The sequence below is a fragment of the Panulirus ornatus genome, chromosome 72 (genome assembly GCF_036320965.1).
Source record: "Panulirus ornatus isolate Po-2019 chromosome 72, ASM3632096v1, whole genome shotgun sequence".
NCBI classification, from domain to species: domain Eukaryota; kingdom Metazoa; phylum Arthropoda; class Malacostraca; order Decapoda; family Palinuridae; genus Panulirus; species Panulirus ornatus.
Genome location: NC_092295.1, coordinates 7,695,238 through 7,708,526, shown reverse-complemented (window position 1 = coordinate 7,708,526; position 13,289 = coordinate 7,695,238). Strand labels below are relative to the sequence as shown.

The following is a 13,289-nucleotide window of genomic DNA, read 5'->3' as shown; positions in this document are numbered from 1 at the left end:
CTTCTATTAACTATTTCTCTCGACGTTTCAGGCCAATCTTCTCTTCCTGTTGAATATAATGCGAATACTCATCAGCAAATTACGTGAGGCCAGCTCCAGCGAGGCCCAGCAGATCAGGTGAGTGGTCCAGGGAGGTAGCTAGTGTGTGTGTGTGTGGAGGGAGGAAGGCGAGCAATGACCGTGTGTGGGGAGGTGTTCAGCCAGCTTAGCAGATCCCCGACGTACTGGTGGATTATGCCATATTGAGTCTAGTCTGTGTCAGTTATGTTCTGATCTTCGCCAGGAACCGGACGACTATCGAGTTGCTCCCGAAACTGTAGGATGATTTAGAGAAATTATTATTCCTTTTTTTTGGTAGTTATTTGAATGATCTGGTTTTAGATAACGTAATGTCTTAAGAGTTCTAGTTACTCCATACATTAATAACTGCAGTCTCACAACCTTACGTGTTGTGAGACTGCTTACACCTGTCGCTGTGTTACCTTACGTCTGTGTAACGGGCTTCAAGCTGTCTTACACTCGCCCTGTGTCCCTACACCTGTTCTAACGTTACCCCTATGCCTTTCTAACCGTACCTGCGACTCTGTCTACCATCCATACACCTGTACTACCGTCACTCCTCGTCTTCCCACCGACCGTAACACCTCCCTTAACCGTCACCCTGTGTCTTCCATCGGTCCTCACATCAGTGTTGCCATGACCCACCTCCCTTCCCAGCCTCTCCCATGCCTTCCTTGCCATCACCCTACGTCCCCTCTCCCTGTGTGCCATGACCAAGCTTTCCCTATACCGACTGAGACCTGTCAACCTGTCGAACTAATCTTGGCTTCTGGCGCAGTTTCCCGCCCTCGCACCAACCCTGCCTTCACCTGACCCACCTCCCTCCTTCCTCACACCCTCACAACACCCCGACCAGACACAGAACGACCAAGTTGCCCTTGCTAACTGCTCGCTATCAGCCAACGCCCACCTGGTCCTCAGACACATGTTAGATACGGCTCCCCCGCTCCAACTGACAATGGTTTATCCTTCTTACTATTAGCTAACAACACGGGGCCAACAGTGAGGAATACGAGGTTGATGTAGTTCATGCTACGTCAGGTAATTAAGCCCAGAGGCATTAACATGAGTTTCACCATATATTGCAGAGGTTAGAATGTGTGTACTACCCTCAATTAGCAATTTAGTAGTAGTTAGGCAGTAAATTAGGTAAGAGAGAGGCGAGTATTGGGCCAAACTACATGTGGAAATCAAAAGCAAACTTGGCCAAGACTTGATGATATTGATGATAGACCAAGACGCGTTCGTTTAGGGAAAAGATGATAGTGAAGATGATAATGAAACAGATTGCTAGGATCGCATGTAGCACGAATGTACTCACACACACACACACACACACACACACAAAGGTACTTGAGTAATGGCAACAAAATGAATATACAGAGATGGAAACGAATAAAAGTAGGAACCAGTGAAGATGAGATACCATAGTGTTTAAACTTGTTTACAAACAGAACGAAAAAAAAAAAAGAAAATCACCCAATGTATAGGTTATAAGGTTATTAAAAGGTTATAAGGTTATATAGGTTATTAAAAGTCTTATAGACATGAGAGGCATTGCTTAAAAAGGCAATACGAAAAAAAGTAAATTAACCTTTAGAGCATTGTGGGATTTTTAATGCTGACAAAACAAAAACAGGAATAAAAAAAGGCAGTATTGGAACATAGAAGAAATCTGATGATGATAAGGTTACCTGTAAGAAATGCACAGTTGTATCGGTGAATATGACAGCATCAGAACCCATAATACATAGTGAATGATAGGCAAATTAAACTCTGAAGGAATTCGATATATTTAATGATGAAAAACCTTAAAAGAAAGATGCTGAACGAGTAATGATGTGGACATGAGATTCCAATTCCCAATCTATAGTGTGGAAGGAGAGGCATATTATGGTATAGATTTAAATACAAACTGGTAAAAAAATAGTAAATGATAATCATATGAATGAAGAACAGGTGAGTTAATAAACATCAATGAAAATGATTCATCTTGGCACAAGTAAATGGTATACCAACAAGGGGAAACAACATAGTAGACTTAATCTTCACACACACATAGTATGCCACCATGCACACACAGAGGTGAAAACCAATACCATATATCATACCATTATGGAAATAACAACAGAAAAACGGCATAACGTTATCAACAAACGAACTCTGAGAAGATTCGTCGCCAGAATGGAATGGAATTCTAGTGACCTCGTTAGCCAGTGATGTTACTACTGAGGCAGAGTCTGGATGATTGCCTTGTGGAGACTCTGTCAAATGGACTGTGTTGCCGACAGATGAACTAGCATCCATGCTAATGCAGAAGCAATATGGGCCAATAATTTTGGCATCATGGATAATTATAGTAGCATAGATGTGCATAAGAAACACAGGTTTGGCACTGTTACACACAGTGGCTTATACGAAAGCCACCGCTGATTTCTACCCAGTCAAAAGTGGGTGACGCAACTGCATGTGCATTAACTAGGCAAATATTAGCACTAAAGCAAGAAGGGACGGTAGATCCTGCTTTTCCCAGACTTCGTGAAGGAACGTATCATGAAAAATTACATGATTCTGTTCACTGATTGGACGAAAACGAACTTAGGAGTTTAGAAGATGGATCGAGGAATTCTTCGCTAGTTAGAAAAGTTACATATATATGACCCAAAAGATGATCTGTCATGGATGCCTCACAGAGAAGCATTAATTTCTGTAACAACATTCTAGAAAATACTAATATGGATAAGAGGTGAAAGAGCACATTGCAATGCTTTATCTTACGGCGCTAGATTAAGATAAGCTGAGAGATTAGACAAGGAGACTATGTATGGCTTGAATATCAAATGAAATTTGATGAAGAAGAGTTTGGAATGTTAAGTCTGGAAATGCCTGGAACACCATATCTTGCAACAGGGAGCAACAAGTACTATGCATGAAAGTCTGGAATATTCGAGACCATATCGAAGAAGAAATCACACCGGTGAGCAAAGTTATTCGCGATACAAAACCTGTCGCCTCTAAAAATAAGAAAGGTGATGAAAATGTTCCCAACTACCACGCAAAAGGTCCTGGGTTCGAATCCTGGATGTTGGTGGGACAGAGGAGAAAGAATACTTCCCACGTATTCCCTGCGTGTCGCAGAAGGTGACTAAAAGGGGAGGGAGCGGGGGGACTGGAAATCCTCCCCTCCCATCTTTTATTTTCCAAAAGAAGGAACAGAAAAGGGGGGGCCAAGTGAGGACAGTCCCTCTAAGGCTCAGTCCTCTGTTCTCGGCGCTACCTCGCTAACGCGGGAAATGGCGAATATATATATATGGAACAAATATATAAAGCAGACACAAATCCAAATACTTGAATGGTTCCCAGTGAGAGGAGCCGAAACCAATAAACTGTAAAGTTCTCAAAAACGCTTTTGACACGTAATCCAAAGAATGGAAAGATCATGAAAGGTTAAGGAGAGTTCCAAGTCCAGTGTGTCAAGCAGAAGGCAAAACTGCGTGAAGCAGGAAGCAAAATATGCAAGAATCTCTTTGAATATGCAGAAAAAATAAGACAGAAAAACATGAGAGTCTAGCGGAAGAGATGGGAACTTAAATGTTTTCAATTGAAATAATAAACTTCGTGGGATAGGCACAGAAATAATTTTAAAAACAACTTGATAATTTAAGAATGGTCTTGGGTGATGGTAAGGTTGACAGCTGTGTGTAATGTGTGGATAGCTGCTGGAGAGAAGAGGGCTATTGTCTTCCAAGTGTATTGAGTGGTGAGAGCTACGCGCCAGCCCGTCCACACGGCGGGGCCTTGTTCTGGATAATCGTAGGTAGGTAGATGGTCTCTCTCTCTCTCTCTCTCTCTCTCTCTCTCTCTCTCTCTCTCTCTCTCTCTCTCTCTCTCTCTCTCTCTTCTCATGCGATCGGGGACACAGGAGGAAAAGAAAATAAAAAATACACCTGAATTAGATATACCAATGGAGCGGAGGATCTGAATTTGGATAAATGAAGAAAAATCAATAAAATTCATGGATGAATAAACTCTTCCACAACAACAATTACAGTTATAACCTGTGTAAAGGGGCTACGAGGCATGAAACTGGCTAAAGGGGAGACTATAAGGAAAGGGGGGAACGTACCACAAATTGAAGGCTGGAACTGGAATTCACATACGAGAGAAAAAGGGGGGAAAAAAACATTATTGCCAATCAGGTAATGAATGAAATAGTCATCAGGGCCTTCACGACGCCGGAGACAAACCCCCATCATGGAATTTGATTCTTTTATACAATGAAGGATTGAAGCAAAACACTACTGTGTTGTGTTATCAGCAAATTGGAACCGATTGAGTTGGAGAGGTTTTCGGAAGCGATCCACAGTAAAACGCAATTGGTTGTGGCATATGAATTCTCGTGATGGTCTGAGAGATGGTGATTTGAATACCTTTGAGGGTAGTTGATATGGCGCTCCCGAGCTCCGCCGGCAAGACTTTAAACAGGGAGTGAAAAGTCGCCTTCAGAGCTTCTCTGCCAAGGGAGCAAATTGCATAATAACGTGCGGTGGGAACAACGCGTAAGCCTTGGTTTACGGTCATAGCTCGTGGTTGGTATTCGAAGATGTGTTGACATTCTCTCTCTCTCTCTCTCTCTCTCTCTCTCTCTCTCTCTCTCTCTCTCTCTCTCATCACTCCCTCCTCCTCTCTCTCGTCTCCCTAGGCCACTCCGTCGGTCGGTGCGCAACGCCCTCTTCCTCCTGCCGCTGCTGGGCATCACCAACGCCATCACAATGATCCCCAAGCCCCTGGAGCGGTCGGCCTTCGAGTTCGGCGTCTGGTCCTACGGCACGAACCTCCTCACCTCCTTCCAGGGCTTCGTTGTGGCCTGCATATACTGCTTCTTCAATGGTGACGTGAGTATTCCCCCCTCCTCATCTTGTGCTCGGATTGAAGTCGAGGGTTTCTCCTGACGTGGCTGTAGTCGACGTGGCTAATCTTCCCACACCGGCTGTCTTACTCCTGCTGCAGTAGTTTACCCACACTGGCTGTCTTACTCCTGCTGCAGTAGTTTACCCACACTAGGTGTCTTACTACTGCTGCAGTAGTTTACCCACACAGGCTGCCTTAATTCTTCCACAGTGGATCGCTATGCACCTCACGCACTCACTCGGTTACTCACTCGAGTTACAAGCTTCACTCATTCGTACATTCGTTCATGTTCCGTGAATCTCGTGCATTTTCGATTCATTTTCTTCACTTTTTACTTAATCTACATTACGCCTGACTCGATTATGTCTTTCGTTTCCTTTAAGTGATCGCCTCATACTCTCATAAGTAGCCTTATCCACTTATGCTGTCTCCAGCTTTCCATTTTCCCAGTTTATCGATCGGCTTTCTACACTACCAAGCTCACCTCATCACTAAGCTTTCCCTATGTATTGCTTTCCCTCATTTATGAGATGCCTTTACAGATTAGCGTGCCTAACCACTGATTATTCAATACTAAACTTGCCTCATTACTGAAATTCCCTCACCTGTTTGTATTCTTAATTAGCTTCCCAATATCACTTACCTTTTCTCATTATTTAAATTCCCCTCATGACTTGGTTTCCCCTATTCTGTTTCCCCTCATGACTCGGGGTTACCCCTCATAATTTATCTCCCTCTCATGACTCGTCCCTCCTAGTTTGGCTTTCCTCATGGATCGTCTTCCCTCTTGCTGTCGCTTTCCTCATGACTCGTTTCCCTTTGTGATTCTGCTGCACTTTGATCTGAGCTTCGCTCATGCCACTCTCGACTCCTGCCGCAGGTGAAGCGGACGCTCTGCTACTACTGGAGGCTGAAGGTCACGCTTCGTACGCGGAAGAGGCGCTCAGAGTCCACCTCTGCTTTCCCAGATCCCGACGGGTTATATGGCACGGGCTTCGGCCCTCGGCCTCCCAAACTACACTACAAGGTCAGTATTGATGACATAACTACTAAGAACAATCATTAATCACTCGTAACTATACTGTAAGGTCAGGTTTAGTATTACCCACGTCCCATATACCCACGATACACCATAAGGTCAGTGAGTTCGGTCCACACCATACTTGAGGGCCTGGTTTTGTCATCTCAATCTTCTGAGGCCATAGCTACTAGGTCAATAAATGGCGTTTCCCCAGGTTATAAAACAAGGGTCAGCATCATAGTGCCTAAGGTAAGCTGTGGGGTCATTATGAGGTTTATTTCGCAAGTAGTACCATAAAGTCTGTTTACGAGCTGACCATAAGGTGATATATATTGAGGAGGTCAGTACTGGTGTCCCCTGAACCATACCGCATGGTAAGTCTAGCGATTCCCGAGCAATACCATAAGATCAGTACAAGTGGTCCAATGTTTACAGACTGCAAAATGAGTGTAAAGGTCTCATTCCCTTGCCGCAGGCTCGCTCAGTGTTTACAGCACGACTATCAGCAGTGTAAGCAATTCTGGGAAGCAATAATTTGCCTTGGATGTGACGACACTCACGTCCTCGCCACACAAGGGAAAACACAGGCGTTCCATATGCAAGTCAATGAGGTGACTTAGCTTTGCACTGGTGGTGTTCCAGAGAAGAAATTGGTATAGACCCTCATCATTATACATCTCTATGTTATCAATAAGTGAATGGCTACCTTAGTTTTCGCAATGGAATTTGGTGGATACCTACTGGGAGTGTCATTATTTTGAAATTAAGAATTGTATTATTCACTAACTACAACTATAAACGATCATGGCACATAGATTCTACCTAGTGTCTGCATATTTTTGTTCAGGGTGCATGACAGTCGCAAAGTTAAGGGCAACAGAGACAGACAACAGGTAACACAGATGAGTGTGGGGACGCTTCAAGTCTCATGTTTGGCCATCTGTAGTTTGGCTTTCACAAGTTGATAATGACTGTAACATTTTGCGTGTGTTTGTGTCATGGGTGATAGGGCAATGAAGAGTGTGTGTGTGTGTGTGTGTGCTGATTTACCTAACCAACACTAACAAGGAACATTCTCGCCCAACCGTCTTCTATTCTCCTCCCGTCAGGCTCGTAGCAAGTCGTCCAGCGACAAGCCTCTGCACAATGGCCACCTCCAGACGCTACACAACCCACACCTGGGCAGCCTGCACGGCTCCCACATGCTCCACCACTCCACTGGTTTGCCCTGCCACGTCTCCATGCCCGTCACCAGTTTATGACGTCCGGTACCCTGCTTCCGAGACGACCCCCGAGGCTGTGCCGCCCTTCAAGGCTCGGAACCTCGCGTAAGTTTCACCTTCAGAACCACCCGGGCCACCAGCCACACCCTCGAGAGTTCGAAGTGGACGGGAGTTAACAAGGCCAAACAGAATCTAAGACGGGGGTTCAAAATGAGCAGACGGAGTGGCAGGAAAGCTGGCAAAAGGAACAACGCCGACGTTGCTGACCTCAGCTCAGGCGGTGGCAGTCCTTGTAGCCTCCGTGGGGCGTCCTCGGGGACGATGGACGCCGACATCCACACCTGGTCGACCAATACGACAGACTACGACGGCGGCGCGTCCTGCTCGTCGTCTAGCGCTGCCAGAACCTCCTACCCGTCTATGCGCGGCCTTGGTTATCGCCGTCCTTCAGAGCCAGGTGCCTCCTACGTCTGCAGCGCCCTTGACTAAAATGTTGCCATTTTGGCCTGTCAAACCGACCCACCTCAGTACTTCCGTCATCCAGAAGCCGTCCCTGTCTGTTCGAAGGGCTTATGTCACGTTTCAATCTCCGCGATCTCGTATTGCAATCAGAGGCGACATCGGCGTTTGTCACCTGCAAGACTTGTACCCTATTTCTCCAAGAGATTCCATTGCGTACGACGGTTTCGGTATCATACACCTGCTGTACATGTGTAGCAGGTGTTTGGCATTCTTGGTTTTTCAGCTGACTTTCCAGTCCTCTTAAACCTTAAAGCCTCCAGATATTAAGTCCCGGCTTGACTAAACAGGTTTTTGTCCCCCTAGGTAACTATTTGTGTTGCTTTTTCCTTTCTGGGTCTTCTAATATAACCTGGATCAGTCATAAGACATGCCAACACTACTTTTCAGATGACAGTAAATTGTTCTCAGGTGTTCCACAAACCCATCTTCTCTTTCCTACAGTTACCTCACACAATCTAATAGCTTTATTGATGCTTATTCCCTCATTCTTCCAGCAACTATGAAATCCCATTACTTTAGGCCACCTTTAGGAGCTTTGATCCTCTAAGACTTTCCACTGCCCAGCCGTTTCGGTTTGTTTCCTTATTTTTCCCATTGGTTCCGCTGTCTTAAGAAGCCTTTGTTGTTCTAGCAGTACTTAGTCCTGCCAAAAGGAGTTCTCTGTCCAGGAAAGATTCTAAGAAATAGGGCCGGCTGGCCAGCAAGACGCTGCGGTCTTACAAAAACTCATTAGATTTTCAATGAAATATTGCAAGTCCATCCGCTTGAACAAGACTTTATGTAATCCCAAAACCCGAGGGACACTAAAGCTTCCTACAGCACTCTGAAAACTCAATGTTTCTAAGTAATCACCGACCCCAAAGGACCTTAAAACCTTAAGTACTCCAACACTTCTATAAGAGCCTACAAGACACTACAACCAGAACAAGATCCATATATCTTGGAAAGCCTCTCACACCTTCGCAAATAATATATCCTGTAGGAAACCAAAAAACTCTATACCAGCAGCATCGCAAGATCAAATAACCCCCATCAGAACCTAACAGCTCAGAAGGCGTTAGTCTTAACAGATACAGTATACCAACCATAAGAATCCTTGCATGTCTGAGTGATCTAACTGTGTCTTGTAAGAACAAAATGTCCTAGATGATGAGACAGCAACACAGATGATTCAGTAGCCCCATCCTGATCTACGCCTCGCCTGCCAAGCCATCTCCCGTCAACTGCAAACATGATAAGACTAAGCAGCAAAAAACAACAAGAGCATCCAGAATAATTACCTCTAACTTAATGACCACAACCACTCGAAGTTTTCACAGCGAAACAAAGAACTTCCCAGTCTACGATCACGTCTCAATACACTTTGCTCTCAGTTCTCTGCATCACCATTACAGTAAACCCCTCCCGTCCAAACCACTCCATGAATGACCAAGCCAAAAATAGAAAGCTTACACTTCCGTCAAACATCAAGAAGAGAAACTTCTGAATCCCCCCCTATCCATACAAACAACACTGACGAAATATATACATATCGAAATGACCAGAGAAGTACTTGCCAGTCTCCCGCCCAACACAATCTTAACCACAAAGGAAATATTTACTTAATTCAATAACAAAATGCAATGATATTTGTCACCCTCGACTGAATGACGCCAGTGGGAGCTGTTGTCCCTGTGAGTGATTTGGCTATTGATTTCGAGGGCAGGTAATTATTGTGTGTCACAGGCGATACATACTGGTGTCAGTGTGTCTCTTCTCTCGTACACAGTGATAGATGCAGTGACGTCTATTGCACAGTGAAGACGTAAATCTATAACTTTTCCTCCTGTGACAGTGACGTCTATGTAACATAGCCATTACTTAATGTGGGTTGTATATAATATCTTTGTGGAGTAGAGCGACTGTACGACATTTCTGGTAAATATTGACAGTCTTAACGCATATGTATTACCTGATAACGACTGTGCTCTGTTTTGCCATAAGTCTGTAACATGGATATGTCGGTGCTCCATGTCTATACAGGATGACCAAAAAGTGAAGACACAGATCTCGCTTAGAGCTTTTACTAAGAACAAACGAATGTGGTTCGTCCATTGCTTTCTGAATGTAGAGCCAGCTTGAGGTACATTGAGTAGTATACTGTACATTTAGACCTTCCCAATCTTTCTGAAGATATTCCACGAACCCTTGAAGCTCGCTCAAAGTTCTCCCTACAACATCTATGATTGCTGAATCATCATTAAATCACTGAGGTGAATTACTTTACAATTCATATTGATATAATGTGACTCAATACATGGTGATGATGCTACTGGGGAATGATTTACTGACATCTGAAGATATGACTAACGTATTTCATTATACTTAGTCGCCGTTTCCTGCGTCAGCGAGGTAGCGCCAGAAAGCAGACAAAGAATGGCCTAACCACACACACACAAACATAAATATACATATATATATATATATATATATATATATATATATATATATATATATATATATATATATATATATATATATATTCCTATGAGTCCACGGGGAAAATGAAACACGAAAAGTTCCCAAGTGCACTTTCGTGTAATAATCACATCATCAGGGGAGACACAAGAGAGAAGTATAACAGTCAGTTGATACACGTGATACATGTGATTATTACACGAAAGTGCACTTGGGAACTTTTCGTGTTTCATTTTCCCCGTGGACTCATAGGAATATCTTGATCACTCGCAAAATCCTCCTGGTTGAATATATGTGACTTGGTTCGGTGGCGTCGCACCACCTGACTGTTGTCGAGGATCACAAGTCTCCCCCCATACTTTCCTCTGGCCTTACTGCTCTTATTTGAGGCAGTTCTTCAGTTTAATCGTCAACCCATTCATTCACGTCTGAGTCGTGCTCTCAACGGCCAGCCAAAATACCCTTGTAATTATTACTCGCCGGAATGTAAGCTTGACCCACACCTGATCTACACACTTGTCTTCATGTCTTGATTCGAATCATTGAACTAATCCGTACTCTTGTCTTCATATATTGATTCGAATCATGGAAATGATCAGCACTCCAGTCTTCATGTCTTGATTCGAATCATTGAACTGATAAGCACTCCTCTCTTCATATCTTGATTCGAATCATTGAACTGATCCGTACTCTTGTCTTTATATCTTGATTCGAATCATTGAACTGATCCATACTGTTGTATTCATATCTTGATTCGAAGCACTGAACGCGATTGTTTCGTTTTCCTAGCAGGCAGCCTTCATAACAAGAGACTATATCATTACACTCATGGCCATCTTTTATGACTGGCTAATCATACTGATGTGACACCAAGTGGATTACCATTCTTTTTATGACCGTATACTCAAAATTTCGATGCCTCGAAGCATTTTGACTCGAACATCCTACACGAGATGGGATAATTGTGTACACTTATATTCATCTGACTTCCCCCAAACCCTCAGGATGGAACTCTATACCTGGGGGTCCCTCCTTGTGTATTTGTCTGCACATTGCAGATGCTGATATTGATGAGGAAAAGACTGATTGAGATGTACGGGTGAAGGAGTCTATGGACTGATACTAGTGTTAGTGACTCAATCAGGTACAGTTGAGAGAAGGGAAGCCCACCTTACCGGTACAGCAGCCACAAGTACTAAGCTGTAGAGCCAAGAAACTGCCACCATTGCAAGCTTGAAAATCAGATTGCAAAGCCAATATGTCCCTCATCACAGTCACTCCTCTGCAATGAGGGGTCTCTCCACAGCGACTTTTTCTCTAAAGGGTCGGTCGTCGAAGACTTAGAGAGATGAGGGGACTGGAGGCTCTTCCAAGGACCTCTTGGCTGATAGTTTTGTGCTACCAGAGACAAACCATGAGCTTAGGTCATTTTTAGTGATGTCAAATGTGGAATGTTCACTGTAATGATAACCAGCACGAAGCTGTATATGTTTAGTGTATCTCTTAAATGTTACAAAGCATATATATATATATATATATATATATATATATATATATATATATGCACGTTCTGTTAAAGTATATAAAAGAAAGCTTATTCTTTTGGCTTCTGTCGACTCTACAGATACGTGTTTGTGGTTTTCTGTAGATATTATTTTTGTATATCTAAATAGGATTCCCCCATTGCTATCCTCGTGGTGGCAGTGGTGGTGGTCGACGTCTATATAACCATGGCATTTCTCCGTGATAGTATTTTTTATAGACAGAAGTTTGTAAGATATTGTTAAAATTTCGAAAACGAATTTGATAAAGTGGCATCAATGTCTATGTGGAAGGGGGATGATATATTTCGATGGACTATTTTTTAGTGTTTCAAACTGTTGCAAAGTTTGTATATAAAGTTGTAAATTATATAAATCTTGTATTAGTCCTATGGAATTAGGTAATTACAGGGAAGATGTATTGTACATTGAAGAAATTGTTATGAAAGGATATTTTTTTTCTTGCCCCTTGGAAGTGTCAGTATTGTATGGCAAATATAAGAAATAATTTGAAGATGTGTTTGTGGTTTCAATGACCTATGAATGTATCATTCTACAACTAATAAAGATTTAAAATAAAAAAAAAGATGATCCATTGTATTTCATTTGTTCAACAATCTCACGAAGGTCTCTCTCTCTCTCTCTCTCTCTCCCACTTACTCTTTCTCTCTTCTCTCTCTCTCTCTCTCTCTCTCCCCCAGGGTGGTAGACAGCCACTGGCCGTGGAGGTACACATAACTGGTACCACACACCTGGATCCCGGGAGGGTGAGTGACGTCTGCGGCGCAATAAGCCATGACCACCTGACCTGTACCTCACAAGGTCATCAGCACCTGACCTCTCACAACCTGTACCTCACAAGGTCATCAGCACCTGACCTCTCACAACCTGTACCTCACAAGGTCATAACCACTTGACCTCTCACAGCCTGTGCCTCACAAGGTCATGACCACCTGACCTCTCACAACCTCTACTCTCACAAGGTCTTCAACCAACGTGCCTCACAAGGTCATGACCACCTGACCTCTCACAACCTGTGCCTCACAAGGTCATGACCACCTGACCTCTCACAACCTGTGCCTCACAAGGTCATGACCACCTGACCTCTCACAACCTGTACCTCACAAGGTCATCAGCACCTGACCTCTCACAACCTGTACCTCACAAGGTCATAACCACTTGACCTCTCACAGCCTGTGCCTCACAAGGTCATGACCACCTGACCTCTCACAACCTGTGCCTCACAAGGTCATGACCACCTGACCTCTCATAACCTGTATCTCGCAAGGTCATGACCATCTGACCTCTCACAACCTCTACCTCACAAGGTCTTCAACAACTGACCTATACCTCACAAGGTCATCACCACCTGACCTCTCACAACCTGTGCCTCACAAGGTCATGACCGCCTGACCTCTCACAACCTCTACCTCACAAGGTCTTCAACAACTGACCTATACCTCACAAGGTCATCAGCACCTGACCTCTCACAACCTGTACCTCACAAGGTCATGACCACCTGACCTCTCACAACCTGTACCTCACAAGGTCATC

At 43.9% G+C, this 13,289-nt stretch overlaps 1 protein-coding gene across 3 annotated transcripts in view; it reads left to right on the top strand.

Annotated features, from left to right (window-relative positions):
• Positions 1-9,343, top strand: part of LOC139748047 (PDF receptor-like) — a 168,421-nt gene extending 159,078 nt beyond the window's left edge. For all 3 annotated transcript variants that reach the window (XM_071660620.1, XM_071660621.1, XM_071660618.1), the window contains 4 exons: positions 32-117; positions 4,763-4,955; positions 5,852-5,998; positions 7,102-9,343. In XM_071660620.1, coding sequence (XP_071516721.1) covers positions 32-117; positions 4,763-4,955; positions 5,852-5,998; positions 7,102-7,254 — 579 coding nt within the window. In that variant the 3' untranslated portion in view covers positions 7,255-9,343. The remainder of the gene's footprint in view (positions 1-31; positions 118-4,762; positions 4,956-5,851; positions 5,999-7,101) is intronic.
• The last annotated feature ends 3,946 nt before the right edge of the window (positions 9,344-13,289 follow it).